This window comes from Salmo salar, chromosome ssa09, assembly GCF_905237065.1.
Source record: "Salmo salar chromosome ssa09, Ssal_v3.1, whole genome shotgun sequence".
In the NCBI taxonomy this organism is placed as follows: domain Eukaryota; kingdom Metazoa; phylum Chordata; class Actinopteri; order Salmoniformes; family Salmonidae; genus Salmo; species Salmo salar.
In genome coordinates this window covers 133,371,556-133,395,967 of record NC_059450.1, presented here as the reverse complement: position 1 = coordinate 133,395,967, position 24,412 = coordinate 133,371,556, and the positions used below count along the sequence as shown (strand labels likewise).

General features: G+C 41.4%; 1 protein-coding gene across 2 annotated transcripts in view; it reads right to left on the bottom strand.

Annotated features, from left to right (window-relative positions):
• Positions 1–653: 653 nt before the first annotated feature.
• Positions 654–24,412, bottom strand: part of LOC106613009 (CD166 antigen homolog A) — a 66,537-nt gene continuing 42,778 nt past the window's right edge. The window contains exons 2-16 of one of the 2 annotated variants that reach the window (XM_014214821.2): positions 23,274–23,380; positions 19,406–19,607; positions 19,167–19,231; positions 18,659–18,746; positions 18,226–18,384; positions 16,432–16,556; positions 16,041–16,173; positions 15,387–15,499; positions 14,964–15,090; positions 14,572–14,693; positions 13,055–13,187; positions 12,411–12,440; positions 2,391–2,502; positions 2,132–2,281; positions 654–2,021 (exon numbers count right to left, since the gene is read on the bottom strand). In XM_014214821.2, the coding sequence (XP_014070296.2) occupies positions 2,167–2,281; positions 2,391–2,502; positions 12,411–12,440; positions 13,055–13,187; positions 14,572–14,693; positions 14,964–15,090; positions 15,387–15,499; positions 16,041–16,173; positions 16,432–16,556; positions 18,226–18,384; positions 18,659–18,746; positions 19,167–19,231; positions 19,406–19,607; positions 23,274–23,380 (1,631 nt within the window). In that variant the 3' untranslated portion in view covers positions 654–2,021; positions 2,132–2,166. The remainder of the gene's footprint in view (positions 2,022–2,131; positions 2,282–2,390; positions 2,503–12,410; positions 12,441–13,054; positions 13,188–14,571; positions 14,694–14,963; positions 15,091–15,386; positions 15,500–16,040; positions 16,174–16,431; positions 16,557–18,225; positions 18,385–18,658; positions 18,747–19,166; positions 19,232–19,405; positions 19,608–23,273; positions 23,381–24,412) is intronic. The other variant, XM_014214822.2, reaches the window with a different exon arrangement.

Genomic DNA, 24,412 nt, shown 5'->3' with positions numbered 1-24,412 from the left:
GCATAGAACACATCTATAAAATACGTTCCTTATCAGGACAGAATTAAATTCAGTTTTTTCTTTTAGTGGCTGTTGAGCTTTACAGCAGAGACTAGAGGTACAAAGGGCACCCACATGTAGCCTATACTGTATGGCTGTCAGCTTAATGGTTCTCTAAGGTTCCATGAACTCAGTTTAGCAAAACCTGATGCTTAACATGAATTTACTAGTAACATTTAACATGTGATAAGATATTCACAAATCAGATCAAACTACAGAAAGTAACCTGATTTAAATATCCAAGTGGGATCTTATTTGTAACATTTTTTATCTCTGAATGATGATGAAGCAAATCCATGTGCTATGTTCTTTGGCCAATGGATGGCAGCATACATCCTTTCTATGTGCAGTTCTGGATTTCTGATTATCATGGTCTTGTATGATTCTGATTCTATATTGATTTATCAGAGTCATGCTATTAGTGTTGAGGAATGCTCAATAGTTGTCCAATTGTAAAATATGGATTTATGGATGATAGGGATGAATAGAGATTGATTCTCTGGAATTTTGGTGTGTATATATACCTATTCTCAATGATGACCGAAGGGCGATCATTTTTAGGATGTATTGTGAGTAGAATGACAGAGCCAACAAAACATTCTTTAACAACTTTCTTCAAAATGTAGGCTACACTTTATTTTAAACAAAAGTACAAAAACAAAAGCCAGTATTTACAATACTTGCATGGCAACATTTACCCTCTTTGGTCTTATTTCCAATTTGATGGTTTCAGATTAACTACAAAGTAGGAAACAAACAGCCAGCTGACAGTATGAGATATCATGTGGTAAATCTCATAGAAATATAATATAATTATTATTGTCAAATACCTGCAAGAAAGTACTATCAATTGTTCAGTACCTTTAAAACTAAGTGGTGGAATTTGTGAGAATAATTGAATATACCTAACAGAGATGCTAACTGTGTAATCTTGAACAATATAAATAGCGAAAAATAACCTAAACAAATCACAATTACATCCAGATCTGATATATTTACAGGTTCATTAAATGCTGCTCCTCCTAACCCTGACCTAAGTTGTGAAGTATACAACTGCTGGACAACTTGTCTCTTTCCACATAAAAAAATGACATGAAAGCACAGAAATAAACACTATGAACACAACAAGACATATTCTGTAATGTAGTGGTTATGTTCAAACTAAACACAACCCACTGATACACAAACAGATGGTAAGAGTGTAATGGATGCCTAACAGCATCACTCAATCTCCTGATACTTTTGATGGTAAAAATGTTTAAAAAAATAAACAGGAACCATGAAACATGTCATGAAATAATTTGTACAACAGATCCTTTACTTCCTGCAATGCAAGGCGATGCATCTTGGTATAATGCTTAACTCATATTACCTTACAACACCCAAAGCTGTTTATGTAGCCTATACCCTTAGCCCTTTCATTAACATTTTCTACAATTTATTTTCCCAATGGAGACTACAAAAAATGGCAGTGTATGTGCCATTAAAAACGGACAAAATGCACTGACTGTGGTTGTGTTGATGGGTGTTTGGTTGTTTTGATGATATGGAACTGAGACGTAACTGCGGTGAATACCTTCAGCTCTTCGGGATGCATTGAGAGTCAGGGAGGTATAGGCCAATGTACACATCCTTACAGAAAAGGCAACTGGTCCAGTAATAATTCTACCAGCAATAATGTTAATTAAATCCAAGCCAAACACTCCAATTGTAATTTTTCTCAATTTGACCAAATCCCTCTTAACCAACACTTGAAACAAAAACTATTATAGTAGGAAGGTTAATGAATTTTATCTAGAGTGTAGACAATTTAGGCTTATGTACAAAACATATCCGTTCATTTTGCCAGTTTTTTTCATTCAATATTGAGAGGAAAAAAAGTTTTGTGTATAAGTCCGAATCCAAATGGTCTTCCTCCAATTCAATGCCCCCTTTCAAATTTTAACAGAAGTGTGCAAAATCTTCTAGTTGCTGCTTCCACACTGCAGAAAAATAAAAAGTGATGATGTTAACGGCATATTTTAATCTAAAACATAAGTAGCAAATATTCTTATATACAGTACTAGATGTGTTTTCAAAACAAGTTCTTTACCTTTTTTTCTCTCATTCTTTAAACATTTATTTTCTTTACACCTCAACTTTCTGGCTGTTCTCCTCCAGCTTCTCTTCTATTTTCTCCTCCAGTTTCTTGCTCTCCTCAGTGGATCCATCCTCCTTCTCACCGGTCTTCCAGCTGCCTTGCCTTTTAACACAAATCAGATTGTTTAACACTAATCACAGCCCTCCAATAATAATACATATATCACCATAACATGCTATATACGAATGGCATTTTGAATTGATGCACTTACTTGGATTTCTTCATGTACAGCCAGTATGCTAGACCCACAACTACAGTGGCCAGGAGCAGACCCACAATAACTCCCACCACCAACTTTGTCGTGTCACCCTCATCTGATGAGTCTGTAAAGGCACAGAGAGAGAGGAGAAACATCAGAAACTAGGAGAGAGAACATTCTGCAAATGACGAGACTGCAAAAAATACATTTTCGTACATGTATGCATAAACAGGGTTGGGTAGGCTACTTTCTGAATGTAATCCTTTATTTCAATTTCTTTTGAGTATTTAGTCATTTGTATTTCGCCGGCCTGAACTACTTCATCCAATGTATTTAGTAACAATATACTTTCTGGGCATGTAATTCTTTTCCAAAAATAAATCAAATACAAAATACATTTCTATACCATTTTTTTTAATAGCGGCCCACAATGTTGTGTCCCCCTTTCACCCTACATTGGTATCAGGAGTCTGCTGGCACAGTGGTGTGACAAGAGTGTCTGATAAATGACCTAAATGTAAATGTAAAATGAACACTTGCAAAATATTTATTTTTGGTCATTTACCAGACTATCTTATCACAATACCTATGTAAGAATGCTGTTCATTGACTACAGCTCAGCATTCAACACCAAAGTACCCTCCAAGCTCATCATAAAGCTGGAGGCCCTGGGTCTCAACCCCGCCCTGTTCAATTGGGCCCTGGACTTTCTGACCGGCCGCCCCCAGGTGGTGAAGGTAGGAAACAACATCTCCACTTCGCTGACCCTCAACACTGACGCTGACCCCCCCCCCGTACTCCCTGTTCACCCACGACTGTGTAGGCCATGCACGCCTCCAACTCAATCATCAAGTTTGCAGACGACACAACAGTAGTGGGCTTGATTACCAACAACCACAAGACAGCCTACAGGTAGGAGGTGAGGGCACTCGGGAGTGTGGTGTCAGGAAAATAAGCTCTCATTCAACGTCAACAAAACAAAGGAGATGATCATGGACTTCAGGAAACAGCAGAGGGAGCACCCCCTATCCACATGGAAGGGACAGCAGCGGAGAAGGTGTAAAGTTAAGTTCCTTGGCGTACATATCACAGACAAACTGAAATGGTCCACCCACACAGACAGTAGGAGGCTGAAGAAATTTGGCTTGTCACCCAAAACCCTGACAAACTTTTACAGATGCACAATCGAGAGCATCCTGTCGGGCTGTATCACAGCCTGGTACGGCAACTGCACCGCCTTCAACCGCAAGGCTCTCCCGAGGGTGGTGCGGTCTGCACAACGCATCACCGAGGGCAAACTACCTTCCTTCCGTGACACCTACAGCACCCAATGTCACAGGAAGGCCAAAAAGATCAAGGACAACAACCCCCCGAGCCACTGCCTGTTCACACCACTACCATCCAGAAGGCGAGGTCTGTACAGGTGCATCAAAGCTGGGACCGAGAGACTGAAAAACATCTTCTATCTCAAGGTCATCAGACTGCTAAACAGCAATCACTAACTGAGAGTGGCTGCTGCCTACACTGAGACCCAATCACTGGACAATTTAATAAATTGATCACTAGTCACTTTAAACAAAGCCACATTAACTTCACTAGGGTAGGGGGCAGCATTCGGAATTTTAGATGAAAAGCGTGCCCAAATGAAAGGATATGCATATAATTGGTAGATTTGGATAGAAAACACTCTAACATTTCAAAAACTGTTCAAATAATGTCTGTGAGTACTGATATGGCAGGCAAAAACCTGAGGAAAATCCATCCAGGAAGTACTATTATTTTGAAAGGCTGTTATTCCATTGAAAGCCTATCCACCATACAAAGACTTAGGACCCTGTTCACGATCTCTATGGCTTCTTCTACATGTGGCTAGTCTTTAGGCATTGTTTCAGGCTTTTACTCTGAAAAATTAGGAAGATACAGCACTTTCAATGAGTGGACAGTGGACATTTCCAGACATTAGTCCAGCGCGTGATCGGGAGCGCGCCTTTCTTGTTTCTCCTTTTCTATTGATGAAGCTTTTGTCCGTTTGAAATATTATTGATTATTTATGACAAAAACAACCTGAGGATTGATTTTAAACATCTTTTGACATGTTTCTACGAACTTTTATTGTACTTTTTAGACTTTTCGTCTAGATATTGAGAGTGCACTTTGTGCCTTTGGATTACTGAACTAAACGCACCAACAAAACTGAGGTTTTTGGACATAAAGAGGGACATTATCAAACAAAACAAACATTTATTGTGTAACATGGAGTCCTGGGAGTGCCACCAGATGAAGATCATCAAAGGTAAGTGATTCACTTAATCGCCATTTCTGACTTTTGTGAGTCCTCTCCTTGGCTGGAAAATGTCTGTATGGTGTTTTGTGGCTAGGCGCTGTCCTAACATAATCGCATGGTGTACTTTTGCCGTAAAGCCTTTTTGAAATCTGACACAGCGGCTGGATTAACAAGACGTTTATCTTTAATCCTATGTATAACACTTGTATCTTTCGTCAATGTTTATGATGAGTATTTCTGTAATTTGATTTGGCTCTCTGCAATTTCACCAGATGTTATTTGAGACAATGCATTACTGAACATAACGCGCCAATTTAAACAGGTTTTTGGACATAAAAAGGGACTTTATTGAACAAAACGAACATTTATTGTGTAACATGGAGTCCTGGGAGTGCCACCAGATGAAGATCATCAAAGGTTAGTGATTCACTTAATCGCCATTTCTGACTTTTGTGAGTCCTCTCCTTGGCTGGAAAATGTCTGTATGGTGTTTTGTGGCTAGGCGCTGTCCTAACATAATCGCATGGTGTACTTTTGCCGTAAAGCCTTTTTGAAATCTGACACAGCGGCTGGATTAACAAGACGTTTATCTTTAATCCTATGTATAACACTTGTATCTTTCGTCAATGTTTATGATGAGTATTTCTGTAATTTGATTTGGCTCTCTGCAATTTCACCAGATGTTATTTGAGACAATGCATTACTGAACATAACGCGCCAATTTAAACAGGTTTTTGGACATAAAAAGGGACTTTATTGAACAAAACGAACATTTATTGTGTAACATGGAGTCCTGGGAGTGCCACCAGATGAAGATCATCAAAGGTTAGTGATTCACTTAATCGCCATTTCTGACTTTTGTGAGTCCTCTCCTTGGCTGGAAAATGTCTGTATGGTGTTTTGTGGCTAGGCGCTGTCCTAACATAATCGCATGGTGTACTTTTGCCGTAAAGCCTTTTTGAAATCTGACACAGCGGCTGGATTAACAAGACGTTTATCTTTAATCCTATGTATAACACTTGTATCTTTCGTCAATGTTTATGATGAGTATTTCTGTAATTTGATTTGGCTCTCTGCAATTTCACCAGATGTTATTTGAGACAATGCATTACTGAACATAACGCGCCAATTTAAACAGGTTTTTGGACATAAAAAGGGACTTTATTGAACAAAACGAACATTTATTGTGTAACATGGAGTCCTGGGAGTGCCACCAGATGAAGATCATCAAAGGTTAGTGATCCATTTAATCACTATTTCTGACTTTTGTGAGTCCTCTCCTTGGCTGGAAAATGTCTGTATGCTTTCTTGTGGCTAGGCGCTGTCCTAACATAATCACATGGTGTGCTTTTGCCGTAAAGCCTTTTTGAAATCGGACACTGTGGTTGGATTAACAAGAAGTGTATCTTTAAAATGGTGTACAGGGGCGGAAATCCCGGGGGGGGGGGGGACACGACCCCCCCATCCTGGGAAAAATATGATTTGTCCCCCCCAATATATCACTGAAACATAACTATGTAATTTAAATAATATTAATAATACGCAATGAAAGCAATTGTGCTGATTATAGACACTTAATAGCGCGTTTTTAAGTTTCAAAAGATTGCGACCCCCCCACCCTTTGCCTCACAATGGTTTGATCCACTGCCAGTTCCTCAGTTTTCAAGGTAACAGAGGGGTCGTATCTACTGTCTGAAAGGCACTCAATGAACGTAACTGACGTGAGGTTAATCTAGTCAATCGCGCACACAAACTAGCTGAATATGCAGAGCTAGCGCGCAAATATTAACTATTAAGCTAGCTAGTACCTATTCCATTTATGTTGCGTCGTCAAAGATGGAATCTTTGCTATCGTCAATTTATTCCAAGATCAGCATGCAGATGATGTAAGTTAGTGCTTCAAAGTCCCTGTGATAAGGTTTGCGATAAACTGAAGTCCAAACTGAACAGAACTACACTCTCTTCTACCATTGTCTTAAATATATTTAATGGTCTCGTTGCAAAAGCTAAATTGTCGCAAAGGAACTTTTATTTATTTATTTTATTTCACCTTTATTTAACCCGGGTAGCAAAGATTATAGCAAACACCACTGAAACTGAATTGGTGCTCGCTAGCTTTGCAAATTCAGCTATTGTTGGAAGCCAGCCAATATGAAACAAACTATTAAAATTACAAAAGGTTGCAGCATATGTTGTGTAAATGGTGAACTCATACAGCTGTCAACTCTTGTCATTTTAATCCGTTTCACATTTGCTAGCTACCTTTTAGATCGAAGCCCAAATAGAATGATAGAAGATGATAGAAGCCCATCTCCTACCTTAAATAACCTACACACTGTGTGTGTAGCCAGCCAGCCAGCCAGGTAGAAAAATGGCAGAAAAATAAAAGACGGACATCAGAGTATTTTTCAATACACCAAAACGCATAGTAAGAACCCTAGTAGCCTAATATCTCAAAGACTAGTTGATAAAATGTTCATAAGAAAGAAATTAAATTCTAATGGAAATGTTTCACAATGATGTCATTAGGCAGAGCAGGCAACAGATGGCACACAGACAGCAGAGTTGGGGACAGATATGCAGGGACAGACTGGCAGAGACAGGGAGTCTCAGGTAAGTTTGTTGAGTCTTTGTTTGGCAACATTATGAAAGGTTCTCAATTTTTTTGACTTGTAAAATAGGAACATAATTGGAAAATGCCATGGATACCCCCACTCTCAACTTAAACTGGTGACTGAACTAAGATTTGTTAAAGGCAATGGTATTGCTGTTGTGATTAGTTTTGGGTACCGGTAGTTAGGAGTACGGCAAACACCTTATTTCTTTGGTTCCTCAATATACATTTACAATATTACAATGTAGGCTATGTGTTACAGCACTACTTTTGGTGTCCCCCTCAGGAATTGCTCTTGAGAAAATTTCATGTAATTGTCCCCTCCAAAGTTGATATCAGATTTTCGCTCCTGATGGTGTATAATACTTGTATGTTTGAGGAATTTTAATTATGGGACTTCTGTTGTTTGAATTTGGCGCCCTGCAATTTCACTGGCTGTTGTCGAGGTGGGACTATAGCGTCCCAATGATACCAGAGAGGTTAATAATGTTTACATATCTTACATTACTCATATCATATGTACTGTATATACTGTATTTTATACCATCTATTGCACCTTGCCTATGCCACTCGGCCATCGCTCATCCATATATTTATATGTACAGTCGTGGCCAAAAGTTTTGGGAATGACACAAATATTAATTTCCACAACGTTTGCTGCTTCAGTGTCTTTAGATATTTTTTGTCAGATGTTACTATGGAATACTGAAGTATAATTACAAGCATTTCATAAGTGTCAAAGGCTTTTATTGACAATTATAGGAAGTTGATGCAAAGAGTCAATATTTGCAGTGTTGGCCCTTCTTTTTCAAGACCTCTGCAATCCGCCCTGGCATGCTGTCAATTAACTTCTGGGCCACATCCTGACTGATGGCAGCCCATTCTTGCATAATCAATGCTTGGAGTTTGTCAGAAATTGTGGGTTTTGTTTGTCCACCCGCCTCTTGAGGATTGATCACAAGTTCTCAATGGGATTAAGGTCTGGGGAGTTTCCTGGCCATGGACCCACAATATCGATGTTTTGTTCCCCGAGCCACTTAGTTTTCACTTTTGCCTTATGGCAAGGTGCTCCATCATGCTGGAAAAGGCATTGTTCGTCACCAAACTATTCCTGGATGGTTGGGAGAAGTTTCTCTCGGAGGATGTGTTGGTACCATTATTTATTTATGGCTGTGTTCTTAGGCAAAATTGTGAGTGAGCCCACTCCCTTGGCTGAGAAGCAACCCCACACATGAATGGTCTCAGGATGCTTTACTGTTGGCATGACACAGGACTGATGGTAGCGCTCACCTTGTCTTCTCCGGACAAGCTTTTTTCTGGATGCCCCAAACTATCGGAAAGGGGATTCATCAGAGAAAACGACTTTACCCCAGTCCTCAGCAGTCCAATCCCTGTACCTTTTGCAGAATATCAGTCTGTCCCTGATGTTTTTCCTGGAGAGAAGTGGCTTCTTTGCTGCCCTTCTTGACACCAGGCCATCCTCCAAAGGTCTTCGCCTCACTGTGTGTGCAGATGCACTCACACCTGCCTGCTGCCATTCCTGAGCAAGCTCTGTACTGGTGGTGCCCCGATCCCGCAGCTGAATCAACTTTAGGAGACGGTCCTGGCACTGGCTGGACTTTCTTGGGCGCCCTGAAGCCTTCTTCACAACAATTGAACCGCTCCCCTCGAAGTTCTTGATGATCTGATAAATGGTTGATTTAGGTGCAATCTTACTGGCAGCAATATCCTTGCCTGTGAAGCCCTTTTTGTGCAAAGCAATGATGATGGCACGTGTTTCCTTGCAGGTAACCATGGTTGACAGAGGAAGAACAATGATTCCAAGCACCATCCTCCTTTTGAAGCTTCCAGTCTGTTATTCGAACTCAATCAGCATGACAGAGTGATCTCCAGCCTTGTCCTCGTCAACACTCACACCTGTGTTAACAAGAGAATCACTGACATGATGTCAGCTGGTCCTTTTGTGGCAGGGCTGAAATTTTGTGGAAATGTTTTTTTGGGGATTCAGTTCATTTGCATGGCAAAGAGGGACTTAGCAACTAATTGCAATTCTTCTGATCACTCTTCATAACATTCTAGAGTATATGCACATTGCCATCATACAAACTGAGGCAGCAGACTTTGTGAAAATTAATATTTGTGTCATTCTCAAAACTTTTGGCCACGACTGTAGAAGCACAAGCATTTTGCTACACTTGCATTAACATCTGCTAACCATGTGTATGTGACCAATACAATGTGATTTGATTGTGCCAGCAGACTTATGATATCCACAGCAACTTACAGTCAGTGCATTCAACTAAGGTTGATAAACAACAACAACATCTCACAGTAATGGCAAGTAAAATGCTCAGGTGGAACAAACTTAACTTGAGTCCCATAGTCACGCCGGTGCATTTTGGACTTCTAACCCCTTTAAAACATTGTGTGTTTGAGCTCCAGACTACTGCTGCATTAGATTCTTCTATTTCTTTTGCATCCACTGATACTAACCATTAGTGTGTGTAATTAACAGGGACTGTGCTGGAACGGTGTTTGTGAAACAAGGGCAGATCCCAAAAGTGGTTCTTCTCACAAAAACGTCTGTAAAGTCAGAACGGTTTGAGCTACAAACTATTATGACCCATCTATACAGACCACAGGAGAATGGTGGCACCTTCATTGGGGAGGACAAGCTTGTGGTAATGGCTGGAGCAGAATCGGTGGAATGGTATCATGGTTTACATGTGCTTGATGCCGTTTCATTAGCTCCGATCCAGTCCTTATTATGAGCTGTCCTCCCCCTCAGCAGCCTCCACTGTCTGAGACTCTCACTAACACCTTTTGCTCTATGATGCTCACAAGCCATTGTTTTGTGTTCTACCTGTAGCCATGGTTGTCCTGAAAAGAAAATGGTAAAAACACTTCAATGTGAGGATAAATATGAGGGCAGTGCAAGCAGATTAATGAAAGCATAGGACCAATGGAGTTAAACATGCCTTTTTTGCTGAATTAAATGTCATTAAGAAAATAGAAAGGTGTCATAATGTATGTTTTCGCAAACATCCTTTCTAAATGTAATCCAAGAGGTAATCATCAAAATGTTTGTTATTTGACAAATCAAATCAAGTCAAATCAACGTTTATTTGTCACGTGCGCCGAATACAACAGGTGTAGACCTTACAGTGAAATGCTTACTTACAGGCTCTAACCAATAGTGTGAAAAAAAAGGTATATGTGTGTGTGTGTAGGTTAAGTAAAGAAATAAAACAACAGTAAAAAGTCATTTGAAAATGAGAGTAGCAAGGCTATATACAGACACCGGTTAGTCAGGCTTATTGAGGTAGTATGTACATGTGAGATATGGTTAAAGTGACTATGCATATATGATGAACAGAGAGTAGCAGTAGCGTAAAAGAGGGATTGGCGGGTGGTGGGACACAATGCAGACAGCCCGGTTAGCCAATGTGCGGGAGCACTGGTTGGTCGGGACAATTGAGGTAGTATGTACATGAATGTATTGTTAAAGTGACAATGCATATAAGATAAACAGAGAGTAGCGGGGGGGGCACACAATGCAAATAGTCCGGGTAACCATTTGGTTACCTGTTCAGGAGTCTTATGGCTTGGGGGTAAAAACTGTTGAGAAGCCTTTTTGTCCTAGACTTGGCACTCCAGTACTGCTTGCCATGCGGTAGTAGAGAGAACAGTCTATGACTGGGGTGGCTGGGGTCTTTGATAATTTTCAGGGCCTTCCTCTGACACCGCCTGGTGTAGAGGTCATGGATGACAGGCAGCTTTGCCCCAGTGATATACTGGGCCGTACGCACTACCCTCTGAAGTGCCTTGCGGTCGGAGGCCGAGCAATTGCCATACCAGGCAGTGATGCAACTGGTCAGGATGCTCTCGACTCTTATCCAGAGCAATGTACAGTAGTGAGTACATAGATTTTCATATTTGTTTGTACTGGGCCCCCATGGGAATTGAACCAACAACCCTAGCAACACAAATGCCATGCTCTACCAACTGAGCCACACAGGACCATATAGTTTTTCCAAAGTATCTGTAATCTGATTACAACATTTTTGCTGGAAACATAAAACTGTTTTTTTTGTAATCAGATTACATGTAACTGTTAAAAGTTACTGCCCAAACCAGTGTATAAATGTCAATGAATGGCCTCCAGAGTGGTGCAGTGGTCTAAGGCACAGTGCTACCTGTGCCACTAGAGATCCTGATTCGAGTCTGGCTCTGTCGCAGCCAGCCGCGACCGGGAGACCCATGGGGCGGCGCACAATTTTTCCAGCGTCGTCCAGGTTAGGGGAGGGTTTGGCCGGCAGGGATGTTCTTGTCCCATCACGCACTAGTGACTCCTCTGGCGGGCCAGGTGCAGTGCATGCTGACACGGCCGCCAGGTGTATGGTGTTTTTCTCCGACACATTGGTGCGGCTGACTTCCGGGTTAAGTGGGCATTATGTCAAGAAGCATTGCGGTTTGGTTTCGGAGTACGCACAGCTCTCGACCTTCACCTCTCCTGAATCCGTATGGGAGTTGCAGCAATGGGACAAGACTGTAACTACCAATTGGATACCATGAAATTGGGGAGAAAATGGGGTAAAAAAAAATAAAAATAAAATGTGAATGAATACATATGGATGAATGAATAAGGTATACACAAACATGCCACAAAATTAGATGGTTGTTATACAATTTGTAACCTTCTGTATATGATTTAAATAAATGTATCACTGACTACATACGAACAGTATGCAAACCCAGTTTACCCCTAAGCCATGTGTGAAAATGTGATCTGTTCCCTGTGAACGTGTAATAAATACAATTTTGGCAAATGAAAGAATAGATAACATTGAGAGATTTTGTCAGGATGCTGGTGGCTCCACTCCTTCTGATCCTCAGAATTTGTATGTTTATCTTACCAAATATTTCCTACATCCCCAGCACCACATCTTGTTGTTGAACAGATTTTCAGCAGTGGGGACATTTCTGGATGCTGTTAATCTGATATTGTGCTCTGAAGGGTATAATACACAATAGCAGATTCCACTTTCTCTGGGAATCCTATATATTTTCTACAGAATCCCTCCTCTCCTCCCTCTTGCTACAGGAAATGATAAAGAAGACCATCACAACTTACCTTGTTTATCCATTCTCACCTCCTCAAATACTGAAATCAGATATAAAGGGATATTAACGTCCAACCCAGAAATCAATTAAGTATACTGTATAATGTCATTGGTCAGACAGTGTGTTATTGGCTATGTTAGACTCTAGCTTGAGTGTAACGCTGTGAGTTGTGTAGATTTTCCGGTCGCATGCAAACTGAGAACGTGACGTCAGAGAGGGGAAAGGATAGAGTCCAGCATCCCGACAAACAGACCAAAAGTGAGGGAGAAGAATTAAAAAGGGACAAATGCTTTTCCAAAAACACACAAAGATGAGTGAGATATGGCTGTCTATACTGATTTATCTATTCAAATACCGCAGAAACCAAAGGGAGATTATTATTGCCAAGGAGCATGCATAGTATGCCCAGTATGCATACTAGCATGTTTTAGGTTGGCTAGAGACAAGAACTAGGCCCCCATGGCCAAGGTTCCCTCCATAAAACAGTTCCATATTATTTGACTAATCATCATGCATACAGACAGTGGGTGAGTTTGTTAGTGTCGGAAGAGGGTGATAGACCAGAACCACACAAGAATTAGTGAGTTACCCTTTAGAGAGGAAGGAAGGGGATAGGGCAGGGAATTGTAGGCCATACCACCACACTGTACTTACAGGTCGACACGTTAATAGTCCTGGTGTCCTGGCCATGCTCATTGGACACAGTGCAGACAACGGTCAGGTTGACTGTAGGCACAATGGTCAGCTTGTGTGTGATCTTTCCATTGACATAGGGACTTTCATCAGCCTGAAAATCAAATAGACGCAGTTAGTGTACAATGGCTTATCTTATATCTTGTGTATCTGATAGAGATTTAACGATGGCAGAACATAGCTGCTTCCTCTTCAGTAATAGGCATAATGAACATTGCTAGAATCAAATAAAATATGTGCATTTGATGTACTATCACTAGGAGGTGGTGTTGTATTTTTGTGAGGCTCAACCTACTCCTGATAAGGAGTACCTATCAGGGCATAGAGGGAGGTGACTAGAGAAACCCCCAGACACACAGGCAAACAGTGTGCGTCTGCTATGAAAAGAGCCTGCACTAAGCTTACATTTGATCTCTTATCCTATTTACTGTTTTAAAGAACTCTTTATCACACAATAAGAGACGAAAGACTAAACTTTGAATGCACTGGTGTGTTTGTCCCCAGATGCGCAGCAATGTGGGCTGTGACTAAATTACTGTGTGTGAGTGACTCAGCCTTAGAATAGTCATTGAAAGAGGTCAGTGCCGCCTTGGATTGGATTAGTCATGCAGACCCAATGGGTGTGTGCGTGGTCATGAGCCATGACCACGCACACACACACACACACACACACACACACACACACACACACACACACACACACACACACACACACACTGACAGCTGCACATCATCTCACGCTGGCTCATTGTGTAGCTGTGCTATCAGTGCACACACAGGTACGCCAAGAACAAAAAGCCTTTGTCTTCATGACAGACTAATGCATAATAAACGTGGTGTGCATCTGAGAGAAGGAAACCTAACTACAAAAACACTGAGCCCATCCATTTGGAAAGTGTCAGTCAGAAAAGTTTCAAGAAGACAAGTTACTTAGGAAGTCACAAATAGCAACATAGTGAAAAATATTATGGGGGAAGTTTCTGTCTGTCTGAAATAGAGTGTGGAGAGTAAAACACCACAAGCACAGATTCACTACAAAGACATCCAAAGGTTCATTGACCGTAAACCTCCCAGATTTAGAGTTCCCTGGCTTCCTGACAGATTCCAATAAAAGGAAGCTTAAAATGACTATTTTTATAAGGTCAGAAGCTGCTTTCATATGGGCAGTAACACATCCGGAAAGATGGCGAGGATTTGTGTGTTCCGTTCCGTTCATGTGGTGACACGCCACACAAAAATCGGTGCATGGCACAAAGTGTTGCTTTGAGAGAATTCCAGAGAGACTAATGATTTTGTGAGTCTTTGCTGCAATTCCAAGATAGATAAGGTTGTTGTGCGTTTTACAGTAACTGATGGATAAATACAGTATGTGTGGTCTGTAAAATGAATGTCTCTATGGGTGTGAAGTCTTATGGCGCCTCCTGTGTGTCAGTGGAGTGTCCTGGCGCCTTAGTGAAGATGTCTGTGTTTGTTCATACCGAGGTGCCGTTGACGCTCCAGGCCACAGTGGGTTTGGGGGAGCCCTCAGCCTCGCAGGTAAGTACCTTGTGCTGGCCGTCCTCGCTGCGCCGCTTGGCCACCCGCCGAATGACTGGAACACCTGCAAGAAGACGCACGGCCTCCTCAGCTACACCAGAACGAACAAGAAAATGATCACACCATGCCATGCCACAACACCACATGAGGTATGGACAACACAAACAAATATGGAGAAAGCCTCTTCCTCAAGTGAGACTGGGGAATCGGGATCTTTGAATAAAAATCTCTATCATTAGGAACAAGTACAAAAATCGATTTTTGAGAAACAGTGTTGAATGTGCCCAGTAACAACAGAAAAGCCATATCTGAGTAACTGTCACAAAGTCTTTACCTTCAACGACCAGCTCAAAAGAGGCTTTCTTGATGAGAGCACCCATGGTGACCACAACCTCATACTTTCCAGAATCAGAGTAGGTCAGCTTGTCAAATTTGGGACTACTGTCCAGCTTGCCATTGTCCTGAAATGAATGAGTAAGACCGACAATTACCAGACACTCTTATTCAGAGAAACAAGGGTTAAGTGCCTTGCTCAACAGAGCATCAACATATTTTTCACACAGTCAGCTCAGGGATTTCAACCATCAACCTGTCGGTTATCTGCCCAACACTCTTAACCACTAGGCTACCTTCACCTACATTAAAATGATGAAAAACATGTGAAGTCATCTTATCGCTTTGAGAAGGTTTTATCACCCATTTCCAACCAAAAACATACATCTTGCCTTATAATAACTTTGGTACTGTTAAGTCTTACCTTAGTCCAAGACACCTTAAGATCTCCAGATGCATGGGTCTGCAGGGTCAGAGTCAAGCCTTCGCCAAAGCTCTTCATAACCTTCCCTGAGGGGCTCAAACTCATATCCAAGTCTGAAAGGGAGAAAGGGAGGAGGACACACTGTAAACAGGCAGTTTAACAGTCTGGAGGAGAAGGGGCCTCAGCACTCCAGTTGAAAACCATATCAGCTCCCTACAGAAGCCCCAGCACTTCCTCATTGATCCAGCTTATTTAACGCATTAAAGGACCTGAGCTCTCCAAGCATTTTCACCTCACAGCATGAGAGGCTTCTATTCTCTATAACAAACCGTATGTCCTTTCCTGCTGAGGGATGAGTTTGCAAACGGAAATATACTCTGACAATGTTCCCCTTTGAGAAAACTAACCCTAATGAGGTTATACAGCCGGACATAAAATGAATTATGAATTAGATGATGAGTAATGCAATCTATAACAGGAGGAAGTGGGCTATCATTATGGCTGGTATTTCCCATGAATTCATTGCTGGCCTAGCATTTTTAAAGAAATTGCTGGCAGTATCTCAGTTGAAGATAATACGTAACTTAATTGAAGAACCCATAATCAATAACTTAAACCATTGATCAAGATATCTGTAGATAAAGAGTGACTTACAATTGATGGTAATGTTCTTGGAGTCTTCCATCTTGGCATTGTCAATGATAGAACACTTGTATTCCCCTGTGCTTTCACGTGTGACATCAGTCACAGTGTAGGAGTCAGAGTTCTCCACCTTCACCACCTTTCCCTTTAGGAACATACGAATACATTTTGAAACTCTCAGATGGGCTTGAGTCTAGGTTAATGTAGCGCTTTAAAGACATGGTGGATGGTGTAGGATGTGTAGAGTTTGACCAGGTGTAGGGTTTGACTGGGTTATAGAGGACAACAGCAGTAGAAGGCAAGTAATTAATGGGATCAGAGTAGGAACTAAGGGCATACAGTATGCCAGGTTGGGTTTCTGGTTGTGTGGGAGGGTATTGAAGTCATATCATTGAGAGCTTGCCAGAATGTGGAAGTTGAAGCTGGTGGGAGGTGGGTTCCCGTCGGCCTTGCACTTCAGAGTCATATTGGCTCCTTCCATTAGGGGCCCTTTCGAAATGACATGCAGACTGATCCTCTCTGTGGGGTCTGTTGGGAGAGGACAGAGATACAGAACAGGAGAGAGAGAACAGGAGCAAGTGAACAGCAGAGAGTGAACAGCAGAGAGAGAGAGAGAGAGAGAGAGAGAGAGAGAGAGAGAGAGAGAGAGAGAGAGAGAGAGAGAGAGAGAGAACAGGGGTCAGAGAGGAGGAGGACACAGTCAGGCTGAGACCTGGCACACAGTTTTATTTTTTTATTTCACCTTTATTTAACCTGGTAGGCCAGTTGAGAACAAGTTCTCATTTACAACTGCGACCTGGCCAAGATAAAGCAAAGCAGTGCGACACAAACAACAACACAGAGTTACACATGGAATAAACAAACATACAGTCAATAATACAATAGAAAATGTCTATATACAGTGTGTGCAAATGAGGTAGGATAAGGGAAGTAAGGCAATATATAGGCCATAGTGGCAAAATAATTACAATATAGCAATTAAACACTGGAGTGATAGATGTGCAGAAGATGAGTGTGCAAGTAGAGATGCTGTGGTGCAAAGGAGCAAAATAAATAACAGTATGGGGATGAGGTAGTTGGATGGGCTATTTACAGATGGGCTATGTACAGGTGCAGAAATCTGTGAGCTGCTCTGACAGCTGGTGCTTAAAGCTAGTGAGGTAGATATGAGTCTCCAGCTTCAGTGATTTTTGCAGTTCGTTCCAGTCATTGGCAGCAGAGAACTGGAAGGAAAGGCGGCCGAAGGAGGAATTGGCTTTGGGGTTGACCAGTGAAATATACCCTCTGGAGCGCGTGTTACGGGTGGGTGCTGCTATGAAGACCAGAGGTCCAGAGGCCAGAGGTCCGGACAACAGGCCCTCCAATTTGACACACTGAACTCTGTCTGAGAAGTAGTTGGTGAAGCAGGCAAGGCAGTCATTTGAGAAACCAAGGCTGTTGAGTCTGCCGATAAGAATGTGGTGATTGACAGTGACCCTGGACAGACAGGGCTTCTGAGACCGTCACAGGGCGCATACTAGCCAAGCTAGTGAAGTCCTCAGGGCTGTACACTCCATTTCTGAGTGTGTTCCTGTGGCGATGGCTGCTTTTGAATGCAGCGGTGGAGCTGTTCGAATGGCAGTCACACCCCGAGGCTCTAGACAAAAAGCTCCTTTCAAACGTCAGTGGTACTGCTCCAGACGAGCCAAATTCCCCACATTTCTTTAAAAACAGGATTCAAACAGCATCTGAGCCCTGTCCTATTTAAAGGGCCATCTAGAGCAAATAACATCGACTATGCTATTCCTTGAACGCTATGCTCCAAATCACTCCCACAACAGACTCATGCTGACCTCATTTTTAAATTAGTGCCATTATGGTGTCATTGTTGTTGTCTGTCTGGGCTGCAAAAAAAAAGCCATAGAGGCACAAATTATCCGACTATAACTTGAAAATAAAATAGCCATCAATCTGGTTGTCGATACACTAACTGCTGATGCTGAGGCTGATAGCAGATCAATAGCCTTCCTAGGACAACCAGCGGTTAGGGAAGTTGTGTCGGTTAGTTGAGGCAGTTACGGTAGTTGGGGTAGCTTGGGTAGTTTAGGTAGTAAGGGTAGTTGAGCCAGTTTGAGGTTGGTTTGGTCAGTTTAGGTCTTTGGGGCAGTTGGGCTAGTTTGGGTAGTTGGAGAAGTTTGGTGGCTCTCTGGTTACTTACAGGTGACAGTGAAGGAGACTGGAGAGGACAAGGTATTCAAAGCCCCACAGGTGAACAGAGCTGCTGTGTCTCCCTTCTCAGCTGTGTACTGCAGAGTGGAGGAGGTGGTGGTGAGGCCAGTGACTTCGTCCACCTTTACGTTGGAACTGATTATAATGCCTAAAAATCACAACAATACTGATTAGAAATTGTATGGTCACAGAGTAGCCTACAGACACACAGATAAATAATAATATGATCACCAAGTCACTGACATTTTAGATCCTGTAGAAACAGACACATTTATGAGTATTGAAGAAAATATGTAGCTCTAGAGGTGATATTTCACTGCTCGGTTCTTGTGGAATCTCACACTGAACAAGTGAAATGTGTGAATATGCAATCTTCATTATTTACCACTTGTAAATAATCCATCAGAATTTCAATAACGTACCTTTCCCATCAGCCACCAGAGGTTTCTTGTTCTTGAACCATGTGATGCTGGCAGCTGGGTTGGCATCAGAGGTTCTGCATTGCCCTAGCTGTGCAGATGATAAAACAAAGTGAGGAAAAAAAGCTGCAAAATCCTCTTTTAGAACAGTCCACAAGGGCATACAAAAGGTTGGAAAATCCTTATGTTATGAAAGTAGCCCAGTAAAATTCCAATATTTTTGTTTCTAAATTTATCAAATATCTGTGCAAACTAGCTCTCATCTATGTTGGCTCTACTGCATTTGTGAACTCCTCTCATGTAGCATGAAATGCCCAAAGCATTTTAAACCCCCTCTTAGATCCCATTCTGCTGTTTGCTAATTCATCAGGATCACTTCAAATCTCTCATCATTCCAGCAGCACCGTCCTTCTTTAGTTTGCCTCAAGATACTTCATCTGCAATGAAGGATTTCCCTTGATATTCCTGCTTAATATAATGTAGGCATAAGCAAAGCACATGATGAACCTACCTGGGTTGGTTTGCCAATCTCCAGCTCTGTGGCTAGGGCTGTGATCTCCACTCCGGTTGGAGCCTCTGTAGAACACCGTTCATAACATTAACTAGCTGTAGGCATCTCAGAGAGCACTCACTATCACCAGGGCTAACCATAATAATATCACACAGCACAGCACAGCATTGAATTGTACCTCAAAGGCCCATTCCATAGCATGCATTAGTATGGCTGCACTATTGCCCTTATGTACTCACTGTGGATAAGGAGTTTGACTGGGTATTCTGAGATGTCAGCCCCAGCCACCACCATGCAAGTAAAAGTCTTCTCGTCCTTCAGTGTTGCTGCAGCAATCAGCAGGCTGGAGTTTTCGGCCATGCTGACACGGTCCTTGTACTTGTCAGTGGCTATGACAGAGGCGTCCTGGTCTTTAAGCTGGGTCAGCAGGTCTCCATCGTCCTGTAAATATAAAACAGCTTGCGTTTTAAAAACTTAGCTAATGGAGCTGCACTACTTTAAGACTGTCTTGGTATAAAAACCATTGAACAAAACATGCACCCACTAATGGTGCAGGCGCTAAATAGACTTAGTTTATGACTTATTAATAGCTATTTTAGAATATCAACCATTATTTTTACACTGTTGCTGCTGTGGATGCTTGAAGGTGTAAAGAGGACATGTATACATATAGTATACAAAATATTACATCTCCTTGTGGTTTTCACAGTGGAAATATACTTAAAGGTGTATATGTGTGTCCAGACATTTGATTTTATTAGGATCTTTTAGTCTTCATTTGGACTAATCTTCCAAGAGTCCTTAAACATTAAAATACAGTTTATAATACAATCACATTTTCACATATAACACACTGTTACAAACAACAGGCATAAAACACTGTCATATTGACCAGATAAATACTCTAACAGTCTGAAAAGTTAGATTTGTTCCTTCATCTACCATAGCCCTGTACAACCTTCCAATGTATTATATTTAAATGGTTCTAATGTATTGTTTGAATTTATATATTAAAAGGTTTCTGGTTTGCTCAGATAAATGATTCAATTTCTTTATTGCTCTGAATCTAAATGTTATTTAGCCTATTTCTCTTTTCTGCCGGGATAACACATAGACGGTGGACAATCTATTCCTAGTATTGACTGAATGTCTGTCTCTTACTAACTGAATACTTTTGTGAATGGAGTTTGGCCGTTTTAAATGGTGTACATTGTGATATAAAATAAGCATGTTTTTTATTGATTGATGACCACCCAAGAGCAATGTGCATGACTCCAACAGAAGAATCATATCTCCACCCTCCTAATCTCAACCGCTGATTAGGAGATGATCGTGGACTTCAGAAAACAGCAGAGGGTGCACCCCTCTATCTACATCGACGGGACCGCAGTGGAAAAGGCGGAAAGCTTCAAGTCCCTTGGCGTACACATCACTGACAAACTGAAATGGACCACCCACACAGACAGTGTGGTGAAGAAGGCGCAACAGAGCCTCTTCAACCTCAGGAGGCTAAAGAAATTTGGCTTGTCACCTAAAACCCTCACAAACTTTTGCAGATGCACAATTGAAAGCATCCTGTCGGGCTGTATTACCGCCTGGTATGGCAACTGCACCGCCCGCAACCACAAGTCTCTCCAGAGGGTGGTGCGGTCTGCCCAACGCATTACCGGGGGCAAACTACCCGCCCTCCATGACACCTACAGCACCCGATGTCACAGGAAGGCCAAAAAGATCATCAAGGACATCAACCACCCGAGCCACTGCTTGTTCACCCCGCTATCATCCAGAAGGCGAGGTCAGTACAGGTGCATCAAAGATGGGACCAAGAGACTGAAAAACAGCTTCTATCTCAAGGCCATCAGACTGTTAAACAGCCATCACTAGCACATTAGAGGCTGCTGCCTATAGGCATAGACTATAAATCACTGGCCACTTTAAGGAATGGAACACTCATCACTTTAATAATGTTTACAAATCTGGCATTACTCATCTCATATGTATATAATGTTTTCTATACTATTCTACGGTATCTCATTCACTTAATAATGTTTTTCATATCTTGCATTACTCATCTCATATGTATATATTGTATTCTATACTATTCTACTGTATCTTAGTCCGTTCTGCTCTGACATCGCTCGTCCATATGTATATTGTCTTAATTCATTCCTACTTAGATTTGTGTGTATTGGGTATATGTTGTGTAATTTGTAAGATATTACTTGTTAGATATTACTGCACTGTTGGAGCTAGAAGCACAAGCATTTCGTTACATCCGAAATAACATCTGCTAATCACGTGTATATGACCAATAACATTTGATTTGATGATGCATTTCCCCAGACCACAGAACAGTAGTTCACCTGACTCCCAATTAATGCTTGGGTTGTTAGCTTAAGAATCTTTCCCGGTAAATATTTAGCTATCCTTCTGATCATGCATGGAGTTATTTTTTTTATTTTTTATTTTTTATTTTTTACATATATTAGTTATTTGAGACGACCATGAAAGGAGTTGTTTAGCTGCACACCAAGTAGTTTGGTTTCTGCCACTTCCTCAATTTGTACTCCCCCAAGCTTAATTGCATCCCATTCTGTGTTGGCCTTTTCCTGGTGGAACAGACCAACATAACATTGGTTTTCTTGACATTCAAAACAAGTTTGTTCCGGAAAACCCACTCCCTGATATTTCCAAGATCTACTTGTAGCTTGCTGTACCGATTGTTTGCTGTATAAATTGTAGTATCATCTGCAAATATAGTAGCTTGAGTTTCAGATAAAGCATAGGAAGGTCGTTGGTATATATTAAGTAAATAAGTGGCCCAAGGCAGCTGCCCTGCGGTACTCCACAGTTTAAAGCATGAGGGGAAGAAAACAACCCATTGATATACTGTAGGTGGACTGTTTCCTGTCAGTTAGATATGACTGTACCCAATTCAATACTGCCCCCTTAAACCCATAATGCAATAATTTTGTCCCAGTGATTTAGTGATCCACTAAATCAAATGCTGCACTGAAATATAAAAATAGTACACCCACAAACCTGCCATTATCCATAGCATTCATATCAACCAATGCAGTGGTAGTGGAATGTTTTTTGCAATAAGCATGCTGATCGGCTGTGATCAGATCATTATTTTCCAGATACTCCCATATTTGTCTACACACAATACTAGACTGATTGGTTGACTATTGGCAGGAGTAATGGGTTCTTTGCCGTCTTTCGGATTGGCCACAGTTTAGCATTCTTCCAAACATTTGGAAATTTCCCCTTTTCCAGTGACCAATTAAATATGTATTTCAGTGGAGCTGCAATCTGGGGAGCAGTATAGTAAAGTCAAAAATTGTCCATAAGATCATCATCTGTAGATTAACCATAGGTAATGACTTTAACAGGTTTAACACCTCCTCTGCTGACACCAATGGTAGACTAAAATAACATTTTTTTTTGCTCATAGTCATCAGTCCTTTGGCTTGTTTGGAAGAATGGGTGTTTACATTATCCCTCAGTAAATTAGTTTTCTTTGTAAAACAATCTGCAAAATGATTGGCAATATCAGCTGGTTCTGTTACTGTTCTCCAGTCAACCTCCACACTAGATGGGCATGATGAAATAGATTTACCAAGTAAGCCCATAACTGTATTCCATACCTTTTTTTAATCATTAATACAATCAATAAAAGCATGTTTGTAAAATATATATTTTCTCTTGCGATTTAATTTAACTGCATAATTACGTGGTGTTCTATAATTATGTTCACCAATTTCTAGTTTATGGGCAAGACAAAAGATTTAAGTGCCTATGAACGGGATGTGGTATCGGTTTGAGTGTGTCAAGAACTGCAACGCTGCTGGGTTTTTCACGCTCAACAGTTTCCTGTGTGTATCAAGAAAGGTTCACCACCCAAAGGACATCCAGCCAACTTGACACAACTGTGGGAAGCATTGGAGTCAACATGGGCCAGCATCCCTGTGGAACACTTTCGACACCTTGTAGAGTCCATGCCCCAACAAATTGAGGCTGTTCTAAGGGCAATAGGGGGAGCAACAAAATATTAGGAAGGTATTCATAATGTTTTGATACACTCAGTGTTTATGAACAACTTACGTATTTCCATTTGGTCATGAACAGGTCCTTTGGTTTGGGCGCTCCATTGTTGCATGGCACCTCAATGGTCTCTCCATACAGGCCGATAACTGTATCCATACCGCTCACTGAGAGAGAGTGAAAAACACATGGTTATTTTTTACTCAGTCTTTGGGAAAATGTGATTTATATTTAACACAGCCCAAGATCTATTGACATTCAAATGGATTCAGGTCTTACTGATTTTTGTGGGGAATTCCAGCTCATCTTCATAAATATTTCTAATCTAACAGGTTGTTAATTGACAGGTGTCTGTCTACCTTATAGCACATTAACGAAATGCACAAGGGTAGTCAATGTTTGAAATTGCTTATTTACAGCCACTTTACTTCACAACCTTTCCCGCCCCCAATATGTTGCTGTGGAGACAAAGTCCAGCATGAGAGAGAGGGAAAAAACAGGGGACTGAGGGGAGGGATAGTCACACAGGCATAGAGAGAAAAAAAGAGGTCCTCCATGGTTCAACTGATTACAAGGTGTTGCTCAGCTAGCCATAAACAGCACTCACATTTCAGCCTTTCCAGAGTTCAGGTCAGGGTTAGGTGGTGTGTAGGAAAGGAAATGACATAGGAGAGCCATGGAACCAATAAAACCCCTTGAACGGAGGCTAAAGGACGGCAATTTACATACTGTACCTGCTAGATTTACTGGTAAAAAGCCTTAACCCCATACGTAAACAATTAACTAAGTACTCAACTGTCCAGATCAATTTTACATTCAAACCTAAATTGATCACCTCCATTGCAACATCAGGGGATCTAATCTCCCCAACAAAAGCAGCACCAGCAGGGTATGCTATCTTTACAGATGCTCGCTACACTGTTTACACATGCCACTTCAATATAGTGTTGTTTTTTTCCCCAATGAAAAACACAGAAATAAAAACATTTTTTGGCAGAGCTGAAGTTCCTGTCAGCAAGCAGTAAGTAACCATTAGAAGTGTTTTCATTTGCTTTCCATGCACCATTGAATTTGAATCCCTTTTGAATGGGAGTAAATGCTTTTACCATGGTTACCATGGAGTCCACACAGATCTGTCCAGAGTGACCAGTGTCATCCTGCATCCTGTACTGTATGTGCACACCAGATCTAATAGCCCA